We start from the raw sequence: 24,529 nt of genomic DNA, 5'->3' as shown, positions 1-24,529 counted from the left end.
CGCCTCCTGTATTGGAATGAGGGTGAAGGGATATTAGGAGTGGTGGTTTCTTTCAAAGTGAAAGAGGTAGAGATAAGCATGTGGTCCGACCATGGTACTTATTATCTTGCACTTATCCATATTAAATTCCATCTGCCATTTGGATGCCCAATTTTCTAGTCTTACAAAGTCCTCCTGCAATTTATCACAATCTGCTTGTGCTTTAACTACTATGAATAATTTTGTATCATCTGCAAATTTGATTACCTCACTTGTAGTATTCCTTTTCAGATCATTTAGAAATGTATTGCAAAGCACAGGTCCTAGTATAGATCCTTGAGGCACTCCACTGCTTACCCTTTTCCACTGAGAAAATTGTCCATTTAATCCTACTCTCTGTTTCCTGTCTTTTAACCAGTTTGTAATCCACGAAAGGACATCGCCACCTACTCCATGAATTTTTACTTTTCTTTGAAATCTCTCATAAGAAACTTTGTCAAATGCCTTCTGAAAATCCAAATACACTACATCTACCAGTTCACCTTTATCTACATGTTTATTAACCCATTCAAAAAGTGAAGCAGATTTGTGAGGCAAAACTTGCCTTGGGTAAAGCCATGCTGATTTTGTTCCATTAAACCATGTCTTTGTATATGTTCTATGATTTTGATCTTTAGAACACTTTCCACTATTTTTCCTGGCACTGAAGTCAGACTAACTGGTCTGTAGTTTCCTGGATCTCCTCTGGAGCCCTTTTTAAATATTGGGGTTACATTAGCCACCCTCCAGTCTTCAGGTACAATGGATGATTTTAATGATTAGGTTACAAATTTTAACTTATAGATCTGAAATTTCATTTTTTAGTTCCTTCAGAACCCTGGGGTATATACTATCTGGTCCAGGTGATTTACCACTCTTCAGTTTGTCAATCAGGTCTACCACATCTTCTAGGTTCACCGTGATTGGGTTCATTACATCTGAATCATTACCAATGAAAACCTTCTCCAGAATGGGAATCTCACCAAAATCCTCCTCATTAAACATTGAAGCAAAGAAATCATTTAATCTTTCCACGATGGCTTTATATTCTCTAAATGCCCCTTTAACCCCTCAATCTTCTAACAGTCCAACTGACTCCCTTGCAGGCTTTCTGCTTTGGATATATTTTTTTAAAGTTTTTACTTTGAGTTTTTGCCTCTACGGCCAACTTCTTTTCAAATTCTCTCTTAGCCCTTCTTATCACTCTCTTACATTTAACTTGCCAATGCTTATGCTTTATCCTATTTTCTTCTGTTGGATTCTTCTTCCAAGAAGATAAAAAATTCAGATACATTGCATTTTCAGAATCTTAGAAGGGGTTTGACAAGAAGATGGAAAAAAATGGTGACATGCCACCAGGCATTGACAAGAAGGTCAGCAGGAATATAATTAATTGGATTTGAGCATTCCTGAGAATGCTAAGCATCATGGGACAAGAGGATCCTTTACAATATGGTCCTATGCTTAGCAACACTGTCACTGTTCTTGAGGCTTACAGGAAATACAATACTTGGGTTTGGCTAAATTACAATGAACGTTTTAGAGACATGGAAGAAAACTGTTTTATGTCTTGGGAACCCAAGCAATCAGTCTATGGCTTAAACAGATAACCAACAAAGCAAGCGATGCAGGTGCCCACAGCTGGTTACCCTAGAAATCCATGTTTGGCAGCACCAGCCTCTGGGCCTGCACATACACCTAGCAAAGTTTGCTGGCCCTACAACAAATCCTCTTGTATTTTTCAAGATTGCAAGTTCAAGCATCTCTTTTCAGTCTGTTCAGCTCCTCACCCAGCAAACAAGTATTCAGAAAAGCCCATTGGAAAGAGTTCTGCCAGATCAAAATTATTGTCACACCTGTTGTAAAGCTCCGTCTTCCATTAACTAGTCAGCAATGGTGGAGTGGCTCCACCTGTACTCCAAGCATAAGGAGGTCTCAAGGGTCACATTGGCATCGCTGTTGTAGACAATACTCCATTCATCGTTTGAAATGCAAACATTGCACAAGGGAAGTTGGACACTGAAATGAGCTGGATGGCATGTATTTTTCCATTCCCCTCTTCAGTGAGATGGTACTTTCACCCCTGGCAGTGGTCCCCTAAAAGGAGCTTGGAAAATCTAGGCTTATCCAGCATCTTTCATATCCCTATGGGGCATCCGTTAATGATTATTTACCACTGGAGGAGTGCTCAATACAGTATGCATCTTTCAACAGTGCCATAGCTTTGCTGAAGAAGTTCAGAAAGACTGTTCTAATGGCAAAAATGGATATCAAGTTGGCATTCCAACTTTTAACAGTACATCCACACAGTTTCTGTAGCAAATGGAGCACAGCATGGGTGTATGAGCCCCTGTGCCGCGGCATGATCAGCGCAACCTGGAGGCTGGCCACAGTCACGTTGCTGGCAGACAAGCACATCCAGACATGGTCTGGGCTGAGATAGGAACACTCTTGAACTTGAACTTGGAACATGGCTTAAACTTGGAACATTTGAAGGCTTCGCTGAACCTGCATGCACAGGACGTGAGACCCAGCAAGTCCACAATGATGGCAGCGCAGACTCTGGACTTGGAACTTGATGAGGACATGGCATCAGGAGTTGGAACATGACAGAGGCTCTGAGGAGGTCTGGCACTGCAGCATGCCCTACACACACCAAAGGCTAGTCGCGGACCATGACAATAATGGCACAGGCTCTGGACTCAGAAATAAGGCAGATGCTGGAACAAGACTCCAAACACCAGGGACAGGATTCAGGAACTCGGACTCATACTCAGGCTTTAAAACAAGGATGGACTTCCAAAGGCTTGAACCAGCAATGAAGACCCAGGAACAAGATGATGACTTGGATTCAGGAACAAAGATGCTGAAGACAGAAACCAGGGACTGATGAGAGACCAGGAACATGGAATGAAGAACATGGAACAGGAAGACCTTGAAGATGCTAGCAAACCATTGTGAAGGCCACAAGGAACTGAGAGAAGAGCCCTTTTAGAGGGCTGGCTGGATGACATTATCAGGAAGGGCCACAGGGCATTTACCACCACAGTCCCTTTAAATTGTAGGCAAAGGCATGCACCTAGAGGATGAGGACATGGCAGAGAAGTCGGCAGCCCAGGCTGCAAAGAAGGCAGTGTCGGCGGTACTCTTGGCCGCATTAAGAAGTAGCAGTGTGGGTGGGTCCTCACTGCTGTAGGAGTCAGTGGTCAGGCTCAAGCAGGGTCCTGTGACTCTCTTAGCCGCATGGAAGTAGCAGAATAGCTCGGCGGTGACACAAGGCCAGAAGGAGGGCATGGGGTGATTCTCTGCTGCACGGTAATGACAACAATAGCCAGGTGGCGGCAGGACTTCCAGCCATGAGGCAAAGGTGGCGTGGTAAGTGAGGCCACTCGTGGGACCCTCCCAAAAGAGGAAGTGCTACAGTTTCCCTTTATTGGGCTTTAAATTCCTTAGAAAGTATTATTTCAATAAGTGCATGATAATGGGGTTTTGTGCCTATTTCAAGCTCTTCAGTCACCTTGCAGTGGGCTGGTCTCAATTATACATTACCATGATGACTTTCTGTTCATTGGCCCAGCAAGGACTGATTCAGCGACCTACTTACTGCATGTGTTCCAGGATGTAGCCAGCGATTTTGGTGTACCTTTGGCGCACAAGAAAACTGAGGACCCATCTACCAACATCCATTTTCTAGCATCAAACTGGATTCTGGCAAAATGATATCCAGATTTCCAGCTGACAAGATGCAGAAGATGTGAGTCATGTTAAATCAGGCTTTGCAGGTTAAAAAACTAATTCTACGTAATGTTCAGTCCATTGTTGGTATTCTGAATTTCGCCTGCAGAGTAACTCTAATGAGAGTTTTCTTGTGAAGGCCAGTGGTGGCGACAGCAGACGTCTGGTGGCAGCAGGGCCGGAGGAACCACTAGGCGAACTAGGCCTGTGCCCAGGTCATCGAGTGGTAGGGGGCGCCGTGGTAGGCAGCAGAATTTTGAAAGGGCAAAAAGTGCCCTTTCAAAGTTCTGCCACCTACTGTGGTGCCCTACCTCCCCCCTCCCCCCCCCCCCTTGGCACCCTCCTGATGCCCCCCTGGTGGTCCAGCATAGGGCCCAGGAGTGATCTGCTCCCAGGCTCTCGGCTGCTACTAACCAAAATGGCACTGGTGCCCTTTAGCCCCTACCATGTGACAGGGGCCAACCAATGGCACTGGTAGCCCCTGTCACATGGTAGAGGCTGAAGGTCACCGGCGCCATTTTGATTAGTGGCAGCCGAGGCCCCAGGAGTGGCAGATCGCTCCCGGGCCCCCACTGGACCACCAGGTGAGTTTTCTTTTTGGGGGGTGGGGAAGGTGGGGAAGGAGTTGGGGCTGCGACCGGGGCGGGGGTGGGGGTGGCACGACGGGGTGGGGGGAGGGGGGCGGTGCAAGGCTGAAATTGCCTAGGGTGCCCAATCCCCTTGCACCAGCCCTTGGTGGCAGCATCACTTCATCAGGATATCAAGACTCATGAAGGAGGACATAGCTATATGGGCATCTTTCTTAGCTGAATTCAATGGTTTATCTGGTTGGAGCCACCTGTATCCAGCCATGATTTGGACATACAATCTGATGCCTTGGGGGGCTGGGGATTTGGTGTATTTTGTCAGGGTGCATGGTATGCTGCACTATGGCCTGTCACCTGGGTGGAGGCAGGGTTAACGCTGAACATCACATTTCTGGAATTATTCCCCATATTGGTAGCCTTTATACTATGGGCAGGCAGTCTATGGAACAAGCAGATACTTTTTTGGAACAATAATCTAAGTAGTAGTGCATGTTTCAAACAAACAGTCAGTGAAATGCCCTTGAGTCATTGAGTTATTAAGGCAGATGGTACTTTGTAGCCTATGCATCAATACAGCAGTTAGAGTGCATCACATTCCGGGGGTGCATAATTGTGTGGCTGATGCATTATCAAGTGCTAAGTGGGAATTATTTCGTAGACAGGTACCTGAGACAGACAAAACAGGAACCCCTGTTCGAGACCACCTATGGAAGATTGGGCTCCAACCACTAGAGACCTACTGTGGAGATCAATAGCCCCTGCCACCTGGGCTGCATATTGCAGGGGATATGACCAAATACATGGGTTTTTAATCCAGCATGGCTGGGAGACAGGGCCTGCACCAGATGAATTCACTGTTAAATAAATCACGTTGTCAAAGGACATAGGGCTGTTGAGGGGTCTGGTGACCAAACAGTTGTCGGGGCTGCTTTCTTCAATGGGGCGCAAGGCTGGTGGGATCCCACAAAGGGCTTTTTGATAAGGAAGATGTTGAAGGGTTGGGCAAGAAAATAGGGCCTATCAGGATTCAAGATGTCCCATAAAACATGGCTTGCTAATAAACGTATGGCATTTATTATCTTCCATATGTGGTTCTGAATTCATAACCTGCTTATTGCAACTGTAATTCTCCCTCATGGCTGCTGCCAAAAGCGACCTAGGTCTTAGTGTTATCCTTATGAAAAACGTGAAGATTTCAGGTCAAATATTAACCATACTGATACACAAATCAAAAATCTATTAGTCAGGTCAGTGGGCAACACTCTCCTGAGGTATGTCAATCCCCAGGTCACCTCCCCAGTGAAGAACTTGGAAACATTTTTGGCTGTACGTTCTGTGGGTGGGACCATTTACTGGTACATGCCAATCAAGTTTCTCTCACTAAATACCAGTTCTCTGCAGTCTTCAGGGTAGTGCTGGCCAAGCTTGGTTTAGATGTTAACAAATTTGATATTCTTTCAGGTTTGGGGCAGCCACTAGCACAGTGCAGACAAGAAGATGAACCAGCGATTGGAGTTTGGATGTCAAGTTTTGGGTGGTCGCCAGACACTGCACAAATTGGTGTATAGTGAATTTGAAGGTTTTTACCAACAGGATAAAATACACCTATTCGATATTAGATATGATCTATTTAATAACACTTTACAAGAGGCTCTAATATGCTTTTTTTCTACCACTATCATCCTTTTTTTAAAATGTATTTTCATATTTTCAGTCTATGAATCAGGTAGCCATGCAAGCTATCAACATTTTTTCTGCTTTTGATTCAGTGCTTCTATTGACAACTGACAGAAAAAAAATCAACAGAAGTTAAGGCTTACTGGCAGCATGCTTAAAAAAATTCTTATTATTCAAGCTTTTCTTTCAGGACTTTAAACAAGCCACAGTAGAAAACCCAAATGATGTGAAGATCCATCAGATGATTGCAGTCTGCTATCACGGGTACAGTTATTTTGTTAGTTATTGTTAATTAACTGTGCATACAGTAGCCAGAGAACATAAGATACAAGTAAATAATGAGTAGCCTATTTTTTTGAGACAAGCAATGCAATGGAACTGTTGCATCTTAAAGTGGACCCTTGGCTGAGGCGAGGTTGATGCTACCTAAAGGGGCTACCTATAGGCCCTCATTGTCAGGAGGTGGATGTAGGCAGTGAAGACCTAACCGGACCTTCACCTCTACCAGCCCACGTTCCCCACAGGTTGAGCCCTTGGGTGCCAGAGCCGGCAGGTCTCCCTGGAGGCTGGTCTTGAGCACGTGAGGTGTAGACAGGTCAGGCAGTCTGATGGTCAGGGCAGGTGGTGAGTAGGAGAATCCGAAGATGGGCCAGAGGTTGAGTAAGGCGGCTGGTAGCAGAAACCGTGAGTAGGCAGATGGTCGGGGCATGCAGCAGATGTAGGCAAAATCCAGGGGCGAACCAAGTCAGGAATCGGAAGAGCAAGCCAGGGGGATGAGAAGTCGGAGCAGGACCAGGAGCACAAAGATCAGAAACACACGTAGGCTGGAAGACAAGGAGCAACATGCAGCTCTAGGCAGAGCAAGACCTGTTGCTGAGGCAAAGGTAAGGCAGTAGGAGCTGCTTTAAATAGGTCCCGAGGCGGGTTGCACATCCGGGTCCTGCGGGAAGTATTTCCCGTTGCGGCCCCTTTTGGAAGGGGGAAGTGCTGCACGCACGCCTAGAGGTGGCCGCGGCTGTCAGTGCAGGCCGGTGGGGCCGGCTCCCCACTGCGCCAAGGAAGCAGGAGGCCTTACTAAGCAGGAGCGGCAGTGGGGACTTGGACCTGCCTGGGAGGTAAGTGTGGCTGGTTGCGGCAACCCGCTGCCGGCTACCACAACAGGAACCCTACTTTAATTACACAGAACACTTCCAGATCTTTCTAGAAAAGCTTTTAAGACATGTGTGGTGGTTCCCGATGCACCACCAGACCCACAGCTGCTCAGTTTTTTTCTTTTTCGGTTGTTGGAAGAGAATATCCTTGGACTGATCCACAGCTTATTTTACCTTTGTCAGTTGTTATTTTTGGTATATTCCAGTTGTTTTCTTAGCGAGACTAAGCTTTCCTTCTTTCCAATAAAGCCATACAGGTCAATTTTCAGTAAGAGGTTAAGCAGACAATTTAGCCGGCTAAAGTTAGCTGGAAAACTTGTCATGGATATTCAGTGGGACAAGTCTCCTGCAGAATATACTTGGCTAAAAGTTTCTAGGTAATGTAACTGGCTATATTCTGAATTTCACATTGAGAGCAAAAATCTTTTCAGACAGTACATTGTTTAAAATACCATCTTGGAAGCACAGTGCATTAAAAAAGATTGATGGAAGACTGGATGACTGCCAGCATGGTTTAATATAAGGTGAAAAGGGCAATTAAAGCCCAAAGGGCATCTTTCAAAAAATGGAAATCAGACCCACATGAGGAAATAGAGATGGGGATAAGCACTGGCAAGTTAGATGTCAATGGTAAGTTATCCAGATAAGTCTGAGCGTGCTTCAGAGGAGTCCTAAAGTTATTCAGGTATGTGAAATCTGATAACTTTAGCCCTACCTGGCTATATTCAGAATATAGCTGGGTATTTAAAAAAAAAAAAAAAACAAAACCAAAAAAAAAAAAAACGTCTTCCAGGCCAGCAGGTCTGATCCTCCAAGCCCTCCCTCCAAATAAAAAGGCACGGACCATAGCAGCTCAAGGCCTGTCCCCTCCACAACAATATTTAAATAAAAGTCCATAGGTCCCACTTCTATTTCCACCCACCTAAAACCTCTACCCTAACCCTCGTGATCCACTTGAACTGTCCCAAACCCTTAAACCAGAGCCAGGAGCCAGTATAGTCTTACAGTACTCCCCACTGCTTCTAGCATTGCTCTTTTTTAAATTTTCAGGGTTTGAATGAGGCACTGTGACCAGACATATTTAAAAATATTTTATGGGGAGGGGATCTTGGGGATCAGGCATGCTGACCAATACAACTTTTTAAGTTACCTAGATATATTCTTAATATTGCCATGTAACTTAAACATGTATCTGCATATCTTCAGAACTGCTCTGAGGTATGACCAGATTTATCTGGCTAATTTACCTGAATAATTCTGAATAGAGTTCCCTGGATATCTTATCTGGATAACATTGCCTCACCCCAAAAGACCCCTAATTTATTTGGCTAAATTTTATCTGTGTGATGACTTACCCAGCTAAAATTTAGCCCATTAGAAAGATAGAAATTGAAACTCAAATAGAACTCAAAAGTTACTCAGACAAACCTCTTTCAATATAGACCACTTAAATTTTTTTGCCATATTTTGAGTTTATTTTCTTCAAAACTACTGTATACTTGCACTGACAAGTTGTGTGTTTTTCTTTTTTTCTACATGAAACCACACGTTGTGTTAACAACCTTACTGAAAATATGTTTTTCTTTTCATCATGTCTTTCCTTAAAAATTTCAACTTTAGATTTTGCATCATCAGTTTTTCTTACCATGTTCATGAAGCAAGCCAGTGGGTTCAGAAGGTGCTCAATGTTCTCACAGAAGATGTCTAAAATTGATTGTTACATTAAGAGCAACAAATATCTGGGTACAGATCACAATGTCTCTTCATGCAGTATCTGTGCTACAATGTTGCCAGAATGGTTCAGCCCAACAGATAAAGCTCTTTGTATACTTGCTTGATATGTGTAAGACTATCTTGAAGTTGACCTCGAAGCCTAAGGAGAATGTCCAGAGAGCAATCATAATAGCTCTGGTGGCTGGGCCTCATCAAAACAGTCCTTATCAACTTAGATGTCTTGGCTGAAGGATAGGCCTAAGAACTGGGACAAATAATACTCCCCAAATTTGACACAGGGACAGGGGATCTAAGAAATTAGGTGCTGATGTAATCAGACCTGCAGTTAAATGGGTGCTAGTTGTCTGCATGTATTTATTTTAGCATGTGGGGCAAAAGCAGGTGCCTCTGTAGTATGTAGTAAAGGACACATATGCGAATGAGATGTATGCAGAAAATCCATGCAGAAGTAAAACACTTGCGAAAATATGCACAAATATGCATGGTCAAGATCCTATGTCATAGACCAAGCAGAAATCTTCACCGAAATCCTCATTAATGTGGTGTCCCATGAGTGATTCTTGGGGCGAAAGCCTTTCTCTTTTCATAAAACAGTATAAGAAGTTAGTGGTCCAGAAGTAGAACTGAAGGTGGGTAGAGCATGTTCCCTTTCTGATCGCATGGCAACTGTACCAGTGGATGTCTTTAAGTGTGGAAAATGCAGCAGAGATTTCTTCAGCCAACCTGCAAAATGTACCATAGCATCCAGAAAAAGTAATCCATGATTCCCGCAGAGCTGCATGGACACACAACCACTTTAATGCCAGCAAAAGGGTATACTGACCTCCAGACATTCACTTTAAGTTAAACTCCTGTCTTTACCCAAGTGCCAAAAACTGCATACAAAAACCCGTACTAACTGATGCATTGCTCTAGTTATAGTTAATTGCCTCCTTTGTATGCCATTTGCATGCACTTGTGCAAAACCAAGCCATGGGTTTTTTAAACAAGTTTTATGCACTCGTTTTTTCCCACGCTCAAAATGTTATTACATACACACATAAGACTAGCACGGGAAAAATATGCACAAAAGCCTATGGCAGCTTTAGCGCAGCTTATTACATCAGCCTCCATATTTGTAAATCAAAACAAGTATCAGGGCATGGCATCAGCAGGGCTTGAACGGGGATCTGCAAGGGAAACAGACCAATATTTTAGCCCTTGAGTCCACTAGATAGCTCTTACAAATTTAGGATCCTGCAGGTCATGACCTGATATCTATAATCTGGAGATCATACCCCTGAAGGAGCAGATTGGTTCAGAAATTATACATAAGGTATAGAAAGACCTGAAAACTTTGGCTATTTGAGTGTGCCTAACTGTTTAACTGGTCAAATAATCCACCTTGTCTCTGATGACCAAATATGTCCTGAACTTTACCCCCTTACCCTCAACCTCAACCCTCCCCATAATCTGGGACACCCAATTCCCCTTGACTCTGATGACCAAATATGTCATGAAACTTTACCCAATTACTATCAATCCTTCCTATAATTTGATTAAATTTGCTCTATATGTGGCTATTTCTTTAGTAATTCCCTAGTTTTAGTTTGTTACCCAGTTTATCCCAGGACAAGCAGGATGCTAGTCCTCACATATGGGTGACGTCACTGACGGAGCCCTATTGCGGGAAAACTTTATGTCAAAGTTTCTAGAAACTTTTACTGGCCCTGTGAGGCCACTGAGCATGCTCAGCCATGCCATGATATTCTCTGCCACAGGGGTCTCTCTTCAGTCTTCATTTTTCCCACGCTACTGTAGGCATCGCGGAAGCAGGAGCCGTTGCGAGTCTCTCACAACAATTTCTGACTGAAAAGTCATACATTTTTTCAAAATATTTTTCTCCCATTGGGATCTCTCGGGGTTTTCCCACCAGCTGGTGAGTACCTCTGTCTCATATTTTACTGATAGAGTAAATTAAATTTTTCTCACAAATTCCCATTTTTTTCTCTCATTCAATGGCCTTGTCGATTCAAAATGTCCACCGGCTTCAAAAATGCCCTATATGTAACCGGACAATGTCCATCACCGGACCTGCACCTCGAGTGTGTTAGTGTGTCTTGGTGAAAAAACACAATGTCTATACCTGCCCAAAATGTGCAGAGATGACGGCAAAAGGAAGGAAAGCTTGTCAAGAGAAAATGGAACATTTGTTCCACCTTCAACTTCTTCCATCTCCCTCGACGTCATCGAAATTGTCTCCGGCCGGAGCTACTAACGTGTTTACTTAAAAAACATCGTCTGGGAGAATCAGGGGACCATCCTTTCCCGGCGTCATCAACGGCATCGCTAAAGTCCATCGATCAACACAAAACAAAACATCATCATCGGCAACTGACGTCCATTGACGTCAGAGTCTTCTCTTCCCCTGGAAGAATCAACTGCAAAGTGGCCACGGAAGCCAGGATACATTGGTTTCTTCTACGCCTGGGCCTGGTCATCAGAACGTCGACACCAGAACCTCCACAGGGCTCTGTGCAGGATCTGCCACCACAACCTCCACCACCGCGCTACAACTGCTCATGATTCCATCAGTTGTAATATGCCGGAATTGTCTGTCCTTATCAGGCAAGCGTCATACAGGCTCTTCAGGAGCAACAACAACTCTGGCGCTCCCGCCGATGCTGGTGCCTACAGCACTGATGCCGGTAAACTTGCTGATGCTGGTGGTAACACTGATGCTGGTGTCGATGCCGATGTCGGTGCCAGGCTCGAAATCGATGCCCGCACCGAGGTTCATTACTTCGTCGACATCGATTTATGCACAGATACCGACGACTTCATCGAGGACCGACCTCGGTGCCAGCACCTTTAACATCTCAACCACCATTGCTGGCACTTCCATCGACACCTGCATCGATACCAACTTCCATGCCATCAATGCAGCTGCTGTCTGAAGATCCAGAACAACATGATTTGGCATTTTTTCAACGTCTTTTGAAAAGATACCAAGATGTCATCGATACCCTTCCACCAAAAACATCAGAAGATACTTCTCCAGTAATACTCTCTGATGATCCACAGCCAGGAACTTCGGGCCTTCATCATCCACCCAGATCTTCCCCACTATCTCCATATAGGGACAATCAAGATGACTCTTGGGATGATCAACATACTGACACCTCCTCTGAGGACTTCATGTCAGAGCCTTCACATCCAGACCAAAGAAAAAAGTCCCCCACCAGAGGATTTGTCCTTTTCCACCTTCATACAAGAGATGACGGACACCATACCCTTTAAGCTGATGATGGAAGAAGACACAAGGCAACAAACTTTGGAAGTACTTCAATTTGTTGACCCACCAAAACAGGTATTGGCTATCCCAATACATGAGGTACTGGGAGCACCCATGTTCTGTCTCTGCTGTCAACAAAAGAGTAGACACCACATACTTAGTACAAGCTGCTCCTGGATATCAAAAACCACAGTTACACACCAATCCGTGGTAGTGGAATCTGCCCAGAAGAAATCCAACGTATTCGTCCACATTCTTCAACCCCCCAGGAAAAGATCACAGTTTCTCGATTCCCTGGGTAGGAAGGTGTATCAAGGGGCTATCCTGAATGCCAGAATTTCCTCTTACCAACTCTACATGACAAGGTATCAGAGGAATCTGTGGAAGCAGATGGAGGAATTACCACATCTTTACCATCACAATTTCAGGAAGCAGCACAGGCCATAATTCATAAAGGCCTAGAGGCCGGAAAACATGAAGTCAGAGTGGCCTACGATAATTTCGAGACAGCTTCTAGAACAGCAGCTGCTGGTATCACTGCTCGATGATGGGCATGGCTTAAGGCCTCTGACCTTAGGCCTGAGGTCCAAGATAAACTTGTTGACTTGCCATGTGTTGGGGATAACCTTTTTGGTTCAAAGGTCCAGGATCTTCAAGATGCTTATGCTCACATTCCAATATTCCCTCCTCATCACAAGTACCCTGCGCTTTATGGTGGGCCATCAACACTTCCAGTACAGAGTTCTGCCATTCGGACTAGCCTTTGCTCCCAGAGTATTCACAAAATGTCTGGCAGTAATAGCAGGACACTTGCACAAACAAAGTGTCCATGTCTTTCCATATCTAGACGACTGGCTCATCAGAAGTCAATCTCAACAAGGAGCTCTCACTTCTCTCAGTCGAACGATTTCTCTACTTCACTCCATGGGTTTTCTCACCAACTATCAAAAATCCCACCTTACTCCATCTCACCTACTTCAATTCATAGGTGCAGACTTGAACACTATCCTATCAAGATCATTTCTACCCAAAAATCGGGCAAAGACACTTTCAATCCTGGCAAAAACCATTTACTCACAGAAACAAGTGACAGCTCATCAGTTTCTAACCTTACTAGGGCCACATGGCCTCCACAGTTCATGTCACTTCTATGGCACGACTCGCCATGAGCTTTACCCAATGGACTCTAAGATCACAATGGATCCAAGCCATTCAACCACTACATTATCTAATTCAAGTAACCCACCAACTAAGATTATCTCTACTTTGGTGGGCAAACATGGACAACTTGCGCAAAGGCCTACCTTTTCAGCAACCAGTCCCACAGATAACTTTAACTACAGATGCATCCACCTTGGGTTGGGGAGCTCACATAGACAATCTCCAAACCCATGGACTTGGACAAAACTTGAAGCAACATTTCAAATCAATTTCCTGGAGCTTCGGGCTATACGTTATGCGCTGCATGCGTTCAAGGACTGCCTTTCACACAAGACTGTTCTAATCCAAACAGACAACACAGTAGCCATGTGGTACATCAACAAACAGGGAGGTACGGGCTCGTATCTCTTTTTTCAAGAAGCTGCACAGATTTGGGCCTGGGCCCTAACACACTCATTGTTTCTCCAGGCCACTTATGTGGCAGGCATTCAAAACGTACTAGCGGATCGACTCAGTCGTCAATTCCAACCACACGAATGGTCCCTGGATCCCTCAGTAGCGACCAGGATCTTTCAATGTTGGGGTCAACCGACAATAGACCTCTTTGCATCACACCTGAATCACAAAGTGGACAACTTCTGTTCTTTACACAAACAGAAAAACCAGCCTGCCAAGGACGCCTTTGCTCGCGCTTGGACCTCAGGCCTACTATACGCGTATCCTCTGATACCGCTCATAACCAAAACATTAGTGAAGCTACAACAGGACAAAGGGTCCATGATACTCATAGCCCCATATTGGCCTCGACAAGTATGGTTTCCCACACTTCTAGACCTCTAAGTCAGGGATCCAATTCGTCTGGGTGTAGCTCCCAATCTCATAACTCAGAATCAGGGTCAGTTGCGCCATCCCAACCTTCAATCCCTATCCCTGACAGCATGGATGTTGAAAGCTTGATCTTACAACCACTCAATCTTTCCACCAATGTATCTCAGTGCTTCTAGCTTCAATTAAACCTTCAACACGAAAGAACTATTCCTCGAAATGGAAAAGGTTTAGTTTGTGGTGCAGGCAAAAGAGTATTGATCCTTTCTCCTGCTCCACAACTTCTCTACTAGAATACTTATACCATCTTTGAGACTCTGGTCTCCAGACTTCATCTGTAAGAGTACATTTAAGTGCAATCTCAGCTTACCATAACAAGATGGGAGATGCACCTATTTCCACGCAATCTCTCGTCAGTAGATTTATGAGAGGTTTAACTCACCTTAAACCACCAATTCGTCCACCCATAACGGAATAGGACCTGAATTTGGTTTTAACAAGACTTTTGCATTCTCCTTTTGGACCCATAGATTCCTGTGATCTTAAATTTCTCACATGGAAAACTAGCCATCACATCAGCTAGAAGAGTTAGTGAGTTACAAGCACTTGTCATGTACTCACCCTATACAAAATTCCTACATGACAGAATGGTTCTCCGTGCACATCCAAAATTCCTTCCCAAGGTAGTTACGGAATTCCACTTGAACCAATCAATAGTTTTACCCACATTCTTTCCAAGGCCTCATTGCCATCAAGGAGAAAGAGCCTTACACACCTTGGACTGTAAACATGCACTGGCATTTTACTTAAACCACACTGCAGTCCACAGGAAATCCACTCAACTCTTTGTATCTTATGATCCAAACAAACCGGGTAAAGCAGTGGGTAAACATACTCTATCCAACTGGTTAGCAGACTGCATACAGTTTTGCTATGAAAAAGCAGGCCTTCCTCTACAAGGGCGAGTAAAGGCGCATTCAGTAAGAGCGATGTCAACCTCAGTAGCACACTATCGTTCAGTGCCAATCCTTGACATATGTAAACCAGCAACATGGAGTTCTCTTCATACATTTGCAGCTCATTACTGTTTGGATAAAGAAGGACGACAAGATTCAGCCTATGGACAATCTGTCTTAAAGAACTTGTTTCTAGTTTAATCCCAACTCCTTCTACAACCAACCTGCTGTGATCTTCGGCTGACTCTTTTTCACCAACAATACTTCACTGTTGCTTCACTACACAATGACTCAGCCTCTAGCTTGCTAATCACCCATATGTGAGGACTAGCATCCTGTTTGTCCTGGGATAAAGCAAAATTGCTTACCTTGTAATAGGTGTTATCCCAGGACAGCAGGATGTAGTCCTCACGAAACCCACCCGCCACCCTGCGGAGTTGGGCCTTATACCTTTATTATTTTATTTTTGCTAAAGCATATTGCTACATACGAGACTGAAGAGAGACCCCTGTGGCAGAGAATATCATGGCATGCTGGGCATGCTCAGTGGCCTCCCAGGGCCAGTCTAAAGTTTCTAGAAACTTTGACATAAAGTTTTCCCGCAATAGGGCTCCATCAGTGACGTCACCCATATGTGAGGACTACATCCTGCTGTCCTGGGATAATACCTATTACAAGGTAAGCAATTTTGCTTTATCTCCAAAGTGTATGTCTATTGTTGCGCATCCCGTCTGCATCCGGCTCGCGCAATGGCCTGCTCATCTCTCTGGCATCTTTGCAGGTCCCAGGTCGGCCTCCCCAGCGGCAGCCGTGAGCACCTCCAGACCTTGGCGTTCCAAAGTGGCGGTTGCTGGGCCTTCCACTGCGCATCAGGCCTCACGCCGGAGTTTGGCGCCTCCCGTGGGATTGGCCACGCCCCTACACTCATGCATGCAGACTGCCCAGCCTCTTGAAGGGCCAGATGAGGATCCTAGATCCGCGGCATGCCCTGATTGAAGGAACTACTTAAGAAAGTCCCTGCCTGCACTTCCTTGTCTTGGCAATCGGGTCGGCATTGTGTGCTAGATTGTCACTGTGTACTAAGCCTTGTTCCAGTCTTGTTCCAGTCTCATTCCAGCCTTGTTTCAGTCTCGTCCTAGCCTTATTCCAGGAACCTACTGTTCCAGCCTTGTTCCTGCATCCTACTGCTCCAGCCTTGTTCCAGTATCCTTCTGTTTCTGAGTCTGTCCGTTCATTAGGGATGTGAATCGGGCTTCGGACGATTGAAAATATCATCGATATTTTCAAAGTCATCAGAAATCGGGGGCTCCCCTGAAACGATAGGAAAACCCCATGATATATATTGTGGGGGTTCTCTTATTGTTTTGGGGGATGGCGGGGAAAACGGCACACAAAAATAACCCCTAAACCCACCCCGACCCTTTAAAACTAATCCCTTTGCTTCCCCCACCCTCCCGACCCCCCCCAAAAACATTTTATAGGTACCTGGTGGTCCAGTGGAGGTCCCGGGAGCGATCTCCTGCTCACGGGCCGTCGGCTGCCACTAATCAAAATTGCCGCCGATGGCCCCTTTGCCCTTACAACGTGACAGGGTATCCGTGCAATTGGCCGGCCCCTGTCATATGGTAGGAGCACTGGATGGCCCATGCCATTTTTAAAGATGGCGCCGGCCATCCAGTGCTCCCTCCATGTGACAGGGGCCGGCCAATGGCACGGATACCCTGTCACGTGGTAAGGGCAAAGGCCATCGGCGCCATTTTTATTAGTGGCAGCCGACGGCTCGAGAGCGGGAGATCACTCCCTGGACCCCCACTGGACTACCAGGTACCTGTAAAATGTTTTTGGGGGGGTCAGGAGGGTGGGGGAAGCAAAAGGATTAGTTTTAAAGGGTCGGGTGGATTTTTGTTTATCGGCTCGGGCGCAGCCGATAAACAAAACCGCGATCGGGCCCAATGGAAAAAATCCCACATGTGAATCGGAACCAGAATCGGAACCGATTCCGGTTCCGATTCACATCTCTACCATCCGTCTCCCCAGGTAGTACCCTCGGACTGTCTCTTTGGTACTTACTTCAGCCGTGTTCCTTGACATTCCTGTCTGCTGCCTGCATCCTGACCTCTGCCTGCCTCGTGACCTCATCTGACCACCGGAACCTGACCTCTGCCTGCCTGACTACTCCTCGGATTGACCCTTGGATTCTGACCTCTGCCTGATTCTGACGTCTCCTGATTCTGGCTCTGTCACTTGCCTTGTCATCGCCTACGCTGTTCTGGTCTTCCTTGCTCCATCAGAACCTCAGTCTCAAGTCCGACTGTGCTCCCTTGCTGTCCGTGGGCATGCCTGTCTACCACCTCTCCAGGAGACCCTGTGAGGCCCACCTAAGTCCAAGCGGCCCAGGTCCCTACGGGCTTCCAGTGGTGAAGCTTATCCTAGCCTCGTCTCCTCCAGTGCTCCGCCCCCTGGGGCAGGTGATTCCTGGTCCCTACCAGGGAACCGTTCTCCACTGCTCCAGGACAAGGGTCCACCCCTGAGCACAACAGGTTGCCAAGGCCATGGACTCGGCAGAGTCTCTCGCCTCCAGGGCCCGACCGGGTTTGGCCACCACAGTCAAGGAACATCATCAAGCTTTAGAATCACTAGCTTCTTCAGTGGAAGAGCTCCATTCTCAGCTTCAAGATACAGTTCTGGCCAACCCCATGGGTCTATCGGCCTCTATGCTACCCAAAGCATCATTGGAGCTCCCTGCACCCCCTCGATACAATGGGTCCCCATGCTTCTGTCATAGCTTCCACAACCAGTGCTTCATGCAATTTGCACTGCAACCCTCCTTTTGCTGAAGGAGATCACTATGGTGACTTTTATCCTTTCCCGCCTGGAAGGGAAGGCTCTTGCATGGGCCTCTCCCTTATGGGAACGCTCTAATCACATACTTTCCAAGTTATCCGAGTTTGTTGCTTTCTTCAAGCAAACCTTCGGAGATCCAGGCCGCCAGGCTGTAGCCAGCCATGATATGCCCCACCTCTGTCAAGGGTCGCGGACCCTCTCTGAGTATACGGTTGGAGCTCAGGACCCTGGCTACTGACCTGTGGTGGCAAGAAGATGGTCCTGCAAGCCATCTTCCTAGATGGACTCCCCAGTGCTCTCAAAGATGAACTCTCCGTCCGTGAGGCTTCCACATATCTAGAGGATCTGATTTCCTTCACTGGGAAAATTGATTCATCGTCTCCGGCAAAGGTGCCTAGAAGTAAAAGCTTCCCGCTCTCTGATTACCATGCCCCACGCATGTCCCGAGTCCTCCAGCCAAGACTCCAGCACCACCACCCTCTTCCGTGGTGGAACCTATGGAGGTGAACCGTGGGCGACTGTCTCCGACTGAACATCTCCGTCGGAGGAGGTAAGGAGGGTCTTTGCCTTTACTGTGGCACATCTGGACATCTTCGGCAGTTCTGTCCGGCACGTCCAGAAAACTGCAACGCCTGAGCCCGGTGGGGGGTCCCGAGCTTAGGCACTACAGTCACCGGCCCCTCAACTCCTGCTTCCCGTCTCTCTGGACATTGTGGCCCACTCCTCACCACCCACTGCTCTAGTTGATACCGGAAGCAAGTGGAAGCTTCCTCACGGATGACATTGTCAAGCTTCTGAACATTCCTCTGCAGCCATTGGATGTGAATCTACGAATCACCTCCATTCAAGGGGAACCCCTTCCGGGGCTGATCACCCATCGAACAGTGGCTGTCCGTCTTACCATGGGCACTCTCCACAAGGAGGATATGTCCTTGTGGAGAAATATTGTACACATCCAGTGATCCTGGGGCTGCCTTGGATTCAGGCCCACGAACCCCAGTTCGATTGGCATGCCCTGTAGTTGGTGCAGTGGGGACCCAAATGCCAGAAGACATGTCTACACCAAATAACTCCTGTAGTCCCTGTTCTGAAGTCCACCACCCTACCTGGGTTTGCCTACTCAGTATGCTGACTTTGAAGATGTCTTCTCGAAGCAGAAGGTGGATACCTTGCCTCCATTGCGGAAGTTCAATTGTCCCATATAACGTCTGCCAGGCATCATGCCTCCCAAGGGCAAGAACTTATCCAGTCTCACCCAGAAACCCTAGCCATGTCTGAGTATATAAAGAGAACCTAGAAAAAGGATTAATTCATCCCTCTGAATTCTCCTGCCAGAGCGGGTTTCTTCTTTGTTAAGAAAAAGGACAGCGGTCTACGCCAGTGTATTTGAACACAGAGAGTTCAATGCCATAACCTGCAAAAGACTGATACCCCTGCCCCTTATCACCTATAAGGGGCATGGATCTTCACCAAGTTGGATCTAAGGGGTGCGTACAATCTGGTTCACATCCAACCTGAAGACATCTGGAAGACCGCATTCACACACGGGAGTGGTCACTATGAATACACTGTGATGCCCTTTGAGCTATGCAATGCCCCATCAGTGTTTCAATGCCTTATGAATGAAATTCTTCGAGACCTCTTATACTCCTTTGTAGTCGTTATACCTTGACGAATCCTGATTTTCTCCAAAGACCCTTGAATCTCATCGAGATCATGTTCGGACTATTCTCCAGCATCTAAGACGAAAACCATCTTTACGCCAAGTTAGAAAAGTGCCTCTTCGAGCAAGTCGTTTTACCCTTCTTAGGGTATATCATATCCGATCGAGGTTTCTCCATGGATCCAGAAAAGGTCCAGGGGATCAGAGACTGGCCCAGCCAGTAGGTCAACGAGCTTTGCAATGTTTCCTTGGCTTTACCAATTATTACGGAGCTTCACTGTCAATTATTCTACCCTAGTTGCTCCACTAACATGCCATGACAAGAAAGGTGCTAACACTCGTGTGTGACTCCTAAAGCACAAGCACTTTTCAGACACTTAAAGAAGCTTTCTGTTCTGGTCCTTGTCTCCAGCATCCAGATCCAAAGCATCCCTTTCATCGTTGAAGTCGATACCTCTGCAATTGGAGAAGGGCCGTCTTAAGCCAGTTCTCTCCCAAGGGTAATTGATACCTGTTCATTATACTCACATAAGTTCTCTCCTATTGAACAACGCTATACCGTTGGTGGCCGAGAACTTCTCGCCATCAAGTTAGTGCTCCAAGAGTGGCACCCCGGGTTGGAAGGGGCACAACACAAGTTTACCATTTTCACCGACCATAAGAATCTTGAGCACCTTAAAGAAGCTCATCTCCTGAACCCTCGACAAGCCCGATGGGAGCTCTTCTTTGAACTTCATTCTCAGTTATCACCCAGCTTCCAAGAACGTCTGTGCGGATGCACTTTCAAGATTAATTGAACTTGAAGATGTCCCTGACGTTCCTAGATATATTATAGATCCTGCCTACATATCCCTTGCCGTGACCACTACAGTTCCAGCTGGGAAAACCTTCGTTCCACGTAGATTATGTGAACGTGTTCTGAAATGGGCTCATGATTCCAAGTTGGCAGGACACCCGGGTCGTGCCAGGACCCTAGAGATGTTACGAAGACACTTCTGGTGGATCAACATGGTGCAAGACTCTCATAACTATGTAGATTCATGCCCTGTCTTTGCCCAACAGAAGCCGCCTACCAGATGGCCTTGGGGCCTACGCCAACCACTGCCAGCACCTACCGAGCCATGGTCTAGGATCTCAACGGACTTTATCATGGACTTGCCTCCGTCCCACAACAATACCATAATCTGGGTCATCATCAACTGATTTTCGAAGATGGGTCACTTTATTCCCTTGCCGGGACTCCCATCGGCCCCAGAATGAGCCAAGTTCTTTCTGAAACATATTTTCCGCCTCCATGGACTCCCAAAGGAAATTATATCTGATCGAGGACCACAGTTTGCCACCAGGTATTGGCGCTCCCTATGTAAGAAGTTTAACATTGTTTTGAGTTTCACGTCGGCCTATTATCCAGAGGCCAATGGTCAAGCTGAAAGGACCAACTGAACCTTAAAGACATGCCTCCATTCCTATGTGAATGATCAGCAGGACAACTGGTCTGATCTCCTCCCCTGGGCTGAGCTGTCGCACAATTCCCACGTCGCTGTGGTCACTGTTGTATCTCCATTCTCCATGGTATTCGGACAACAACCTCAGCTGCCACTCCCAGTTCCTCTGTTCCTTCTCCAGCTGCGGAATCCATGGCCCACACCATTCGTCAGGTGTGGAACCAGGTCAAAGAATGCCTCACCCAGGCCGCTGAACGTTCCAAGCGTACTTCTGATGCCCATAGATGTCCCGCTCCACTCATCCGCCCTGGCTAGAAGGTATGGCTGAGCACCCAATACATAAGATTGAGGCTTCCCTCTCACCGGTTGGCTCCCAAATACATCGGCCTGTTTCCAGTGATTTGAAGAGTTGGAGCAGTATCATATCAGCTCCAGCTGCCATGTCCCATGGGCATCCATAACACATTCCATGTTTCGCTGCTGAAGCCCTTGGATCTCTCCTGGCCCTCACATAGAGTTCCCTCTCCTCCACAGGTCTCTGCAGAACCAGATACATCTCTTCAGGTAAGAGAGGGCCTCGATGTCCGTCGGAGTTGTGGGAAATGGGGAGTACCTTCTAGCCTGGGAGGGTTATGGGGCCAAGGAGAACTCGTGGGAACCTTCCCACAACATTCTTGATAAGGAGCTCCTGAAGACCTTCCATAGGACTTATCCTGACAAACCACGGCCGTGTACAGGGAGGCCTATAAGGGGGGGTACTGTTGCTCACCCCGTCCGTGTCCGGCCCACATACGGGCCTGCTCACCTCTCTGGCGTCTCTGCAGGTCCTGGGTTGGCCTCTCCAGCGGCAGCCACAAGCACCTCCAGGCCTCGGCGTTCCGCGGTGGCAGTCGCCGGGCCTTCCACTGTGCATCAGGTCTCACACTGGAGTTTGGTGCCTCCCATGGTGTTGGCCACGCCCCTACGTGCACGTGTGCGGAGTGCATGGCCTCTTGTAGGGCCAGGGGGGGTCCTAGCTCTGCGGCGCTCCTGATTGAAGGAATTACTTAAGGAAGCCCCTGCCTGCACTTCCTTGCCTTGGCAATCGAGTCGGCATTGTGTGCTAGATTAAGAACATAAGAACATGCCATACTTGGTCAGACCAAGGGTCCATCAAGCCCAGCATTCTGTTTCCAACAGTGGCCAATCCAAGCCATAAGAACCTGGCAAGTACCCTAAAACTAATTCTATTCCATGTTACTGTTGCTAGTAATAGCAGTGGCTATTTTCTAAGTCAACTTAATTAATAGCAGGTAATGGACGTCTCCTCCAAGAATTTATCCAATCCTTTTTTAAACACAGCTATACTAACTGCACTAACCACATCCTCTGGCAACAAATTCCAGAGTTTAATTGTGCGTTGAGTGAAAAAGAACTTTCTCCGATTATTTTTAAATGTGCCACTTGCTAACTTCATGGAGTGCCCCCTAGTCTTTCTATTATCTGAAAGAGTAAATAACCAATTCACATCTACCCGTTCTAGACCTCTCATGATTGTCACTGCATACTAAGCCTTGTTCCAGTCTCATTCCAGCCTTGTTCCAGTCTCGTTCTAGCCTTGTTCCAGTCTCGTTCCAGCCTTGTTCCTGCATCCTACTGTTCCAGCCTTGTTCCAGCATCCTTCTGTTCCTGCGTCTGTCTGTCCGTCTCCCCAGGTATTACCCTTGGACTGTCTCTTTGGTACTGATCTCGGCCTGTTCCTCGACCTTCCTGTCTATTGCCTGCATCCTGACCTCTGCCTGCCTCGTGACCTCGTTTGACTTCTGGAACCCGACCTCTGCCTTGCCTGACTACTCCTCGGACTGACCCTCGGATTCTGACCTCTGCCTGATTGACTACATCTCCTGATTCTGGCTCTGTCCCTTGACTTGTCATCACCTATGCTGTTCTGGTCTTCCTTGCTCCATCGGAACCTCAGTCTCAAGTCCGACTGCGCTCCCTTGCTGTCCATGGGCACGCCTGTCTACCACCTCTCCAGGAGACCCTGCGAGGCCCACCTAAGTCCAAGCGGCCCAGGTCCCTACAGGTTCCACCTGGGGGGACCGCGGGCTTCCAGTGGTGAAGCTTTGTTATGGTTAAGCGGTGTTTGGGTGGATTCTTGGGTACTGTGGCAGATGACCATGCCCACGGGGAGGAGCCCCGTGGGGAGCCACAGTACTGGGCTAGACTCAGGATGCACAAACACAGAATTAGATCTTTTATTGCACAGCTTGATGTATACCACCAGAGGTGGCAGTAGTGAGGTAGTCTGGATGTAGCAGTCTCGGGACCCTTGGCAGAGGGGACCCTTCTCACCCCGTTGGTATAGGGGAATTCCGGTGTACGTTTCCCAGCAAGGCAGTGCTGTGGAAGAGACAGACTGAAAGTTAGATTACTTACTAGATGGTAGCCGTAGTTATGCGATTCCACCAGGTTGAAGTAGATGATACTGGCTCCGAGGCAGGGAGAGCAGACCCTTGAGGAGCGAGTACCTGATCCCTGTAAGGCACCTGAAATAAAGCAGAGGGCCTCCGAGGAGCGGGTACCCAGGTTAGTCAATAACCCGAAGGGCAGAGAGAGAGCTTCCAGCGGCAGCACGGAAGCTGCAGAGTAGCTTAGACCGGATGAATCCATTCCATGCTAACTCAGTGAGCTAGCAAACAAGTACAGGCTATAAACCCGGATGGCGTGACGTCACATGAGGGGGACGCCCCAGAAGTTCGAGCCAATGCTGGAATAAAGACTTGGGTAGCACGCACGCGCGCACCCTAGTAGGCCCTTGGGAGGAACATGGCAGGAGGCAGCACCATAGCCATTCCAGGGACACTGGAGAGGGCGGCTTGCAGACACGGCAGTAGCCATTTTCCCAAGGTAAGCGGGAGGAGCCGTGAACAAGGTGAGGCAAAAGGGGCGAAGCCTTCTAGGACCGACGGACGCAACAAGCCTATCCTAGCCTCTGTCTCCTCCAGTGCTCCGCTCCCTGGGGGCAGGTGCTTCCTGATCCCTACCAGGAAGCCATTCTCCACTGCTTCAGGACAATGGTCCACCCCCGAGCGCAAACACCTACCTCTGTAGTTACAGTCTGTGTTCCCTTTTTAACTGCTGTGTGTATGCCTCCCTCCATAACTCCATCTATGAGTGTCAAACCTGTACACCATTGTGAACTAGTGATTCACACATGGAATGACGGTATATAAAACACTCAAATAAATTATTTTTATGTTCTTTTATTTTGTTTGCTCCTTTTGTTTGTTTTATTACTTGTTTTGTTATTACTGAGTTATGAATGTTTTTATGGAATTTGCTCTGATCTCATGGACTATGCACAATATAAATTTCATAAATAAATAAGGTCAAGCTATACCACATAGAAAGTTTGAGGGCAGATATTAAATCTAACCCCTGGGCAGATAGATCTGGATAAAGGTTCTAGGAACCACA

At 47.0% G+C, this 24,529-nt stretch overlaps 1 protein-coding gene across 1 annotated transcript in view; it reads left to right on the top strand.

Moving 5' to 3' along the window:
* The window catches only part of TTC6 (tetratricopeptide repeat domain 6), an 832,741-nt gene that overhangs the window by 696,027 nt on the left and 112,185 nt on the right, over window positions 1–24,529 (top strand). The window contains exon 27 of the mRNA XM_029598902.1: window positions 6,208–6,281. Within this exon, the coding sequence (XP_029454762.1) occupies window positions 6,208–6,281 (74 nt within the window). The remainder of the gene's footprint in view (window positions 1–6,207; window positions 6,282–24,529) is intronic.

The sequence above is a fragment of the Rhinatrema bivittatum genome, chromosome 4 (assembly GCF_901001135.1).
Source record: "Rhinatrema bivittatum chromosome 4, aRhiBiv1.1, whole genome shotgun sequence".
NCBI lineage: Eukaryota > Metazoa > Chordata > Amphibia > Gymnophiona > Rhinatrematidae > Rhinatrema > Rhinatrema bivittatum.
Note: the sequence above shows the minus strand (reverse complement) of the source record. Positions and strands in the feature narration are given on the sequence as shown.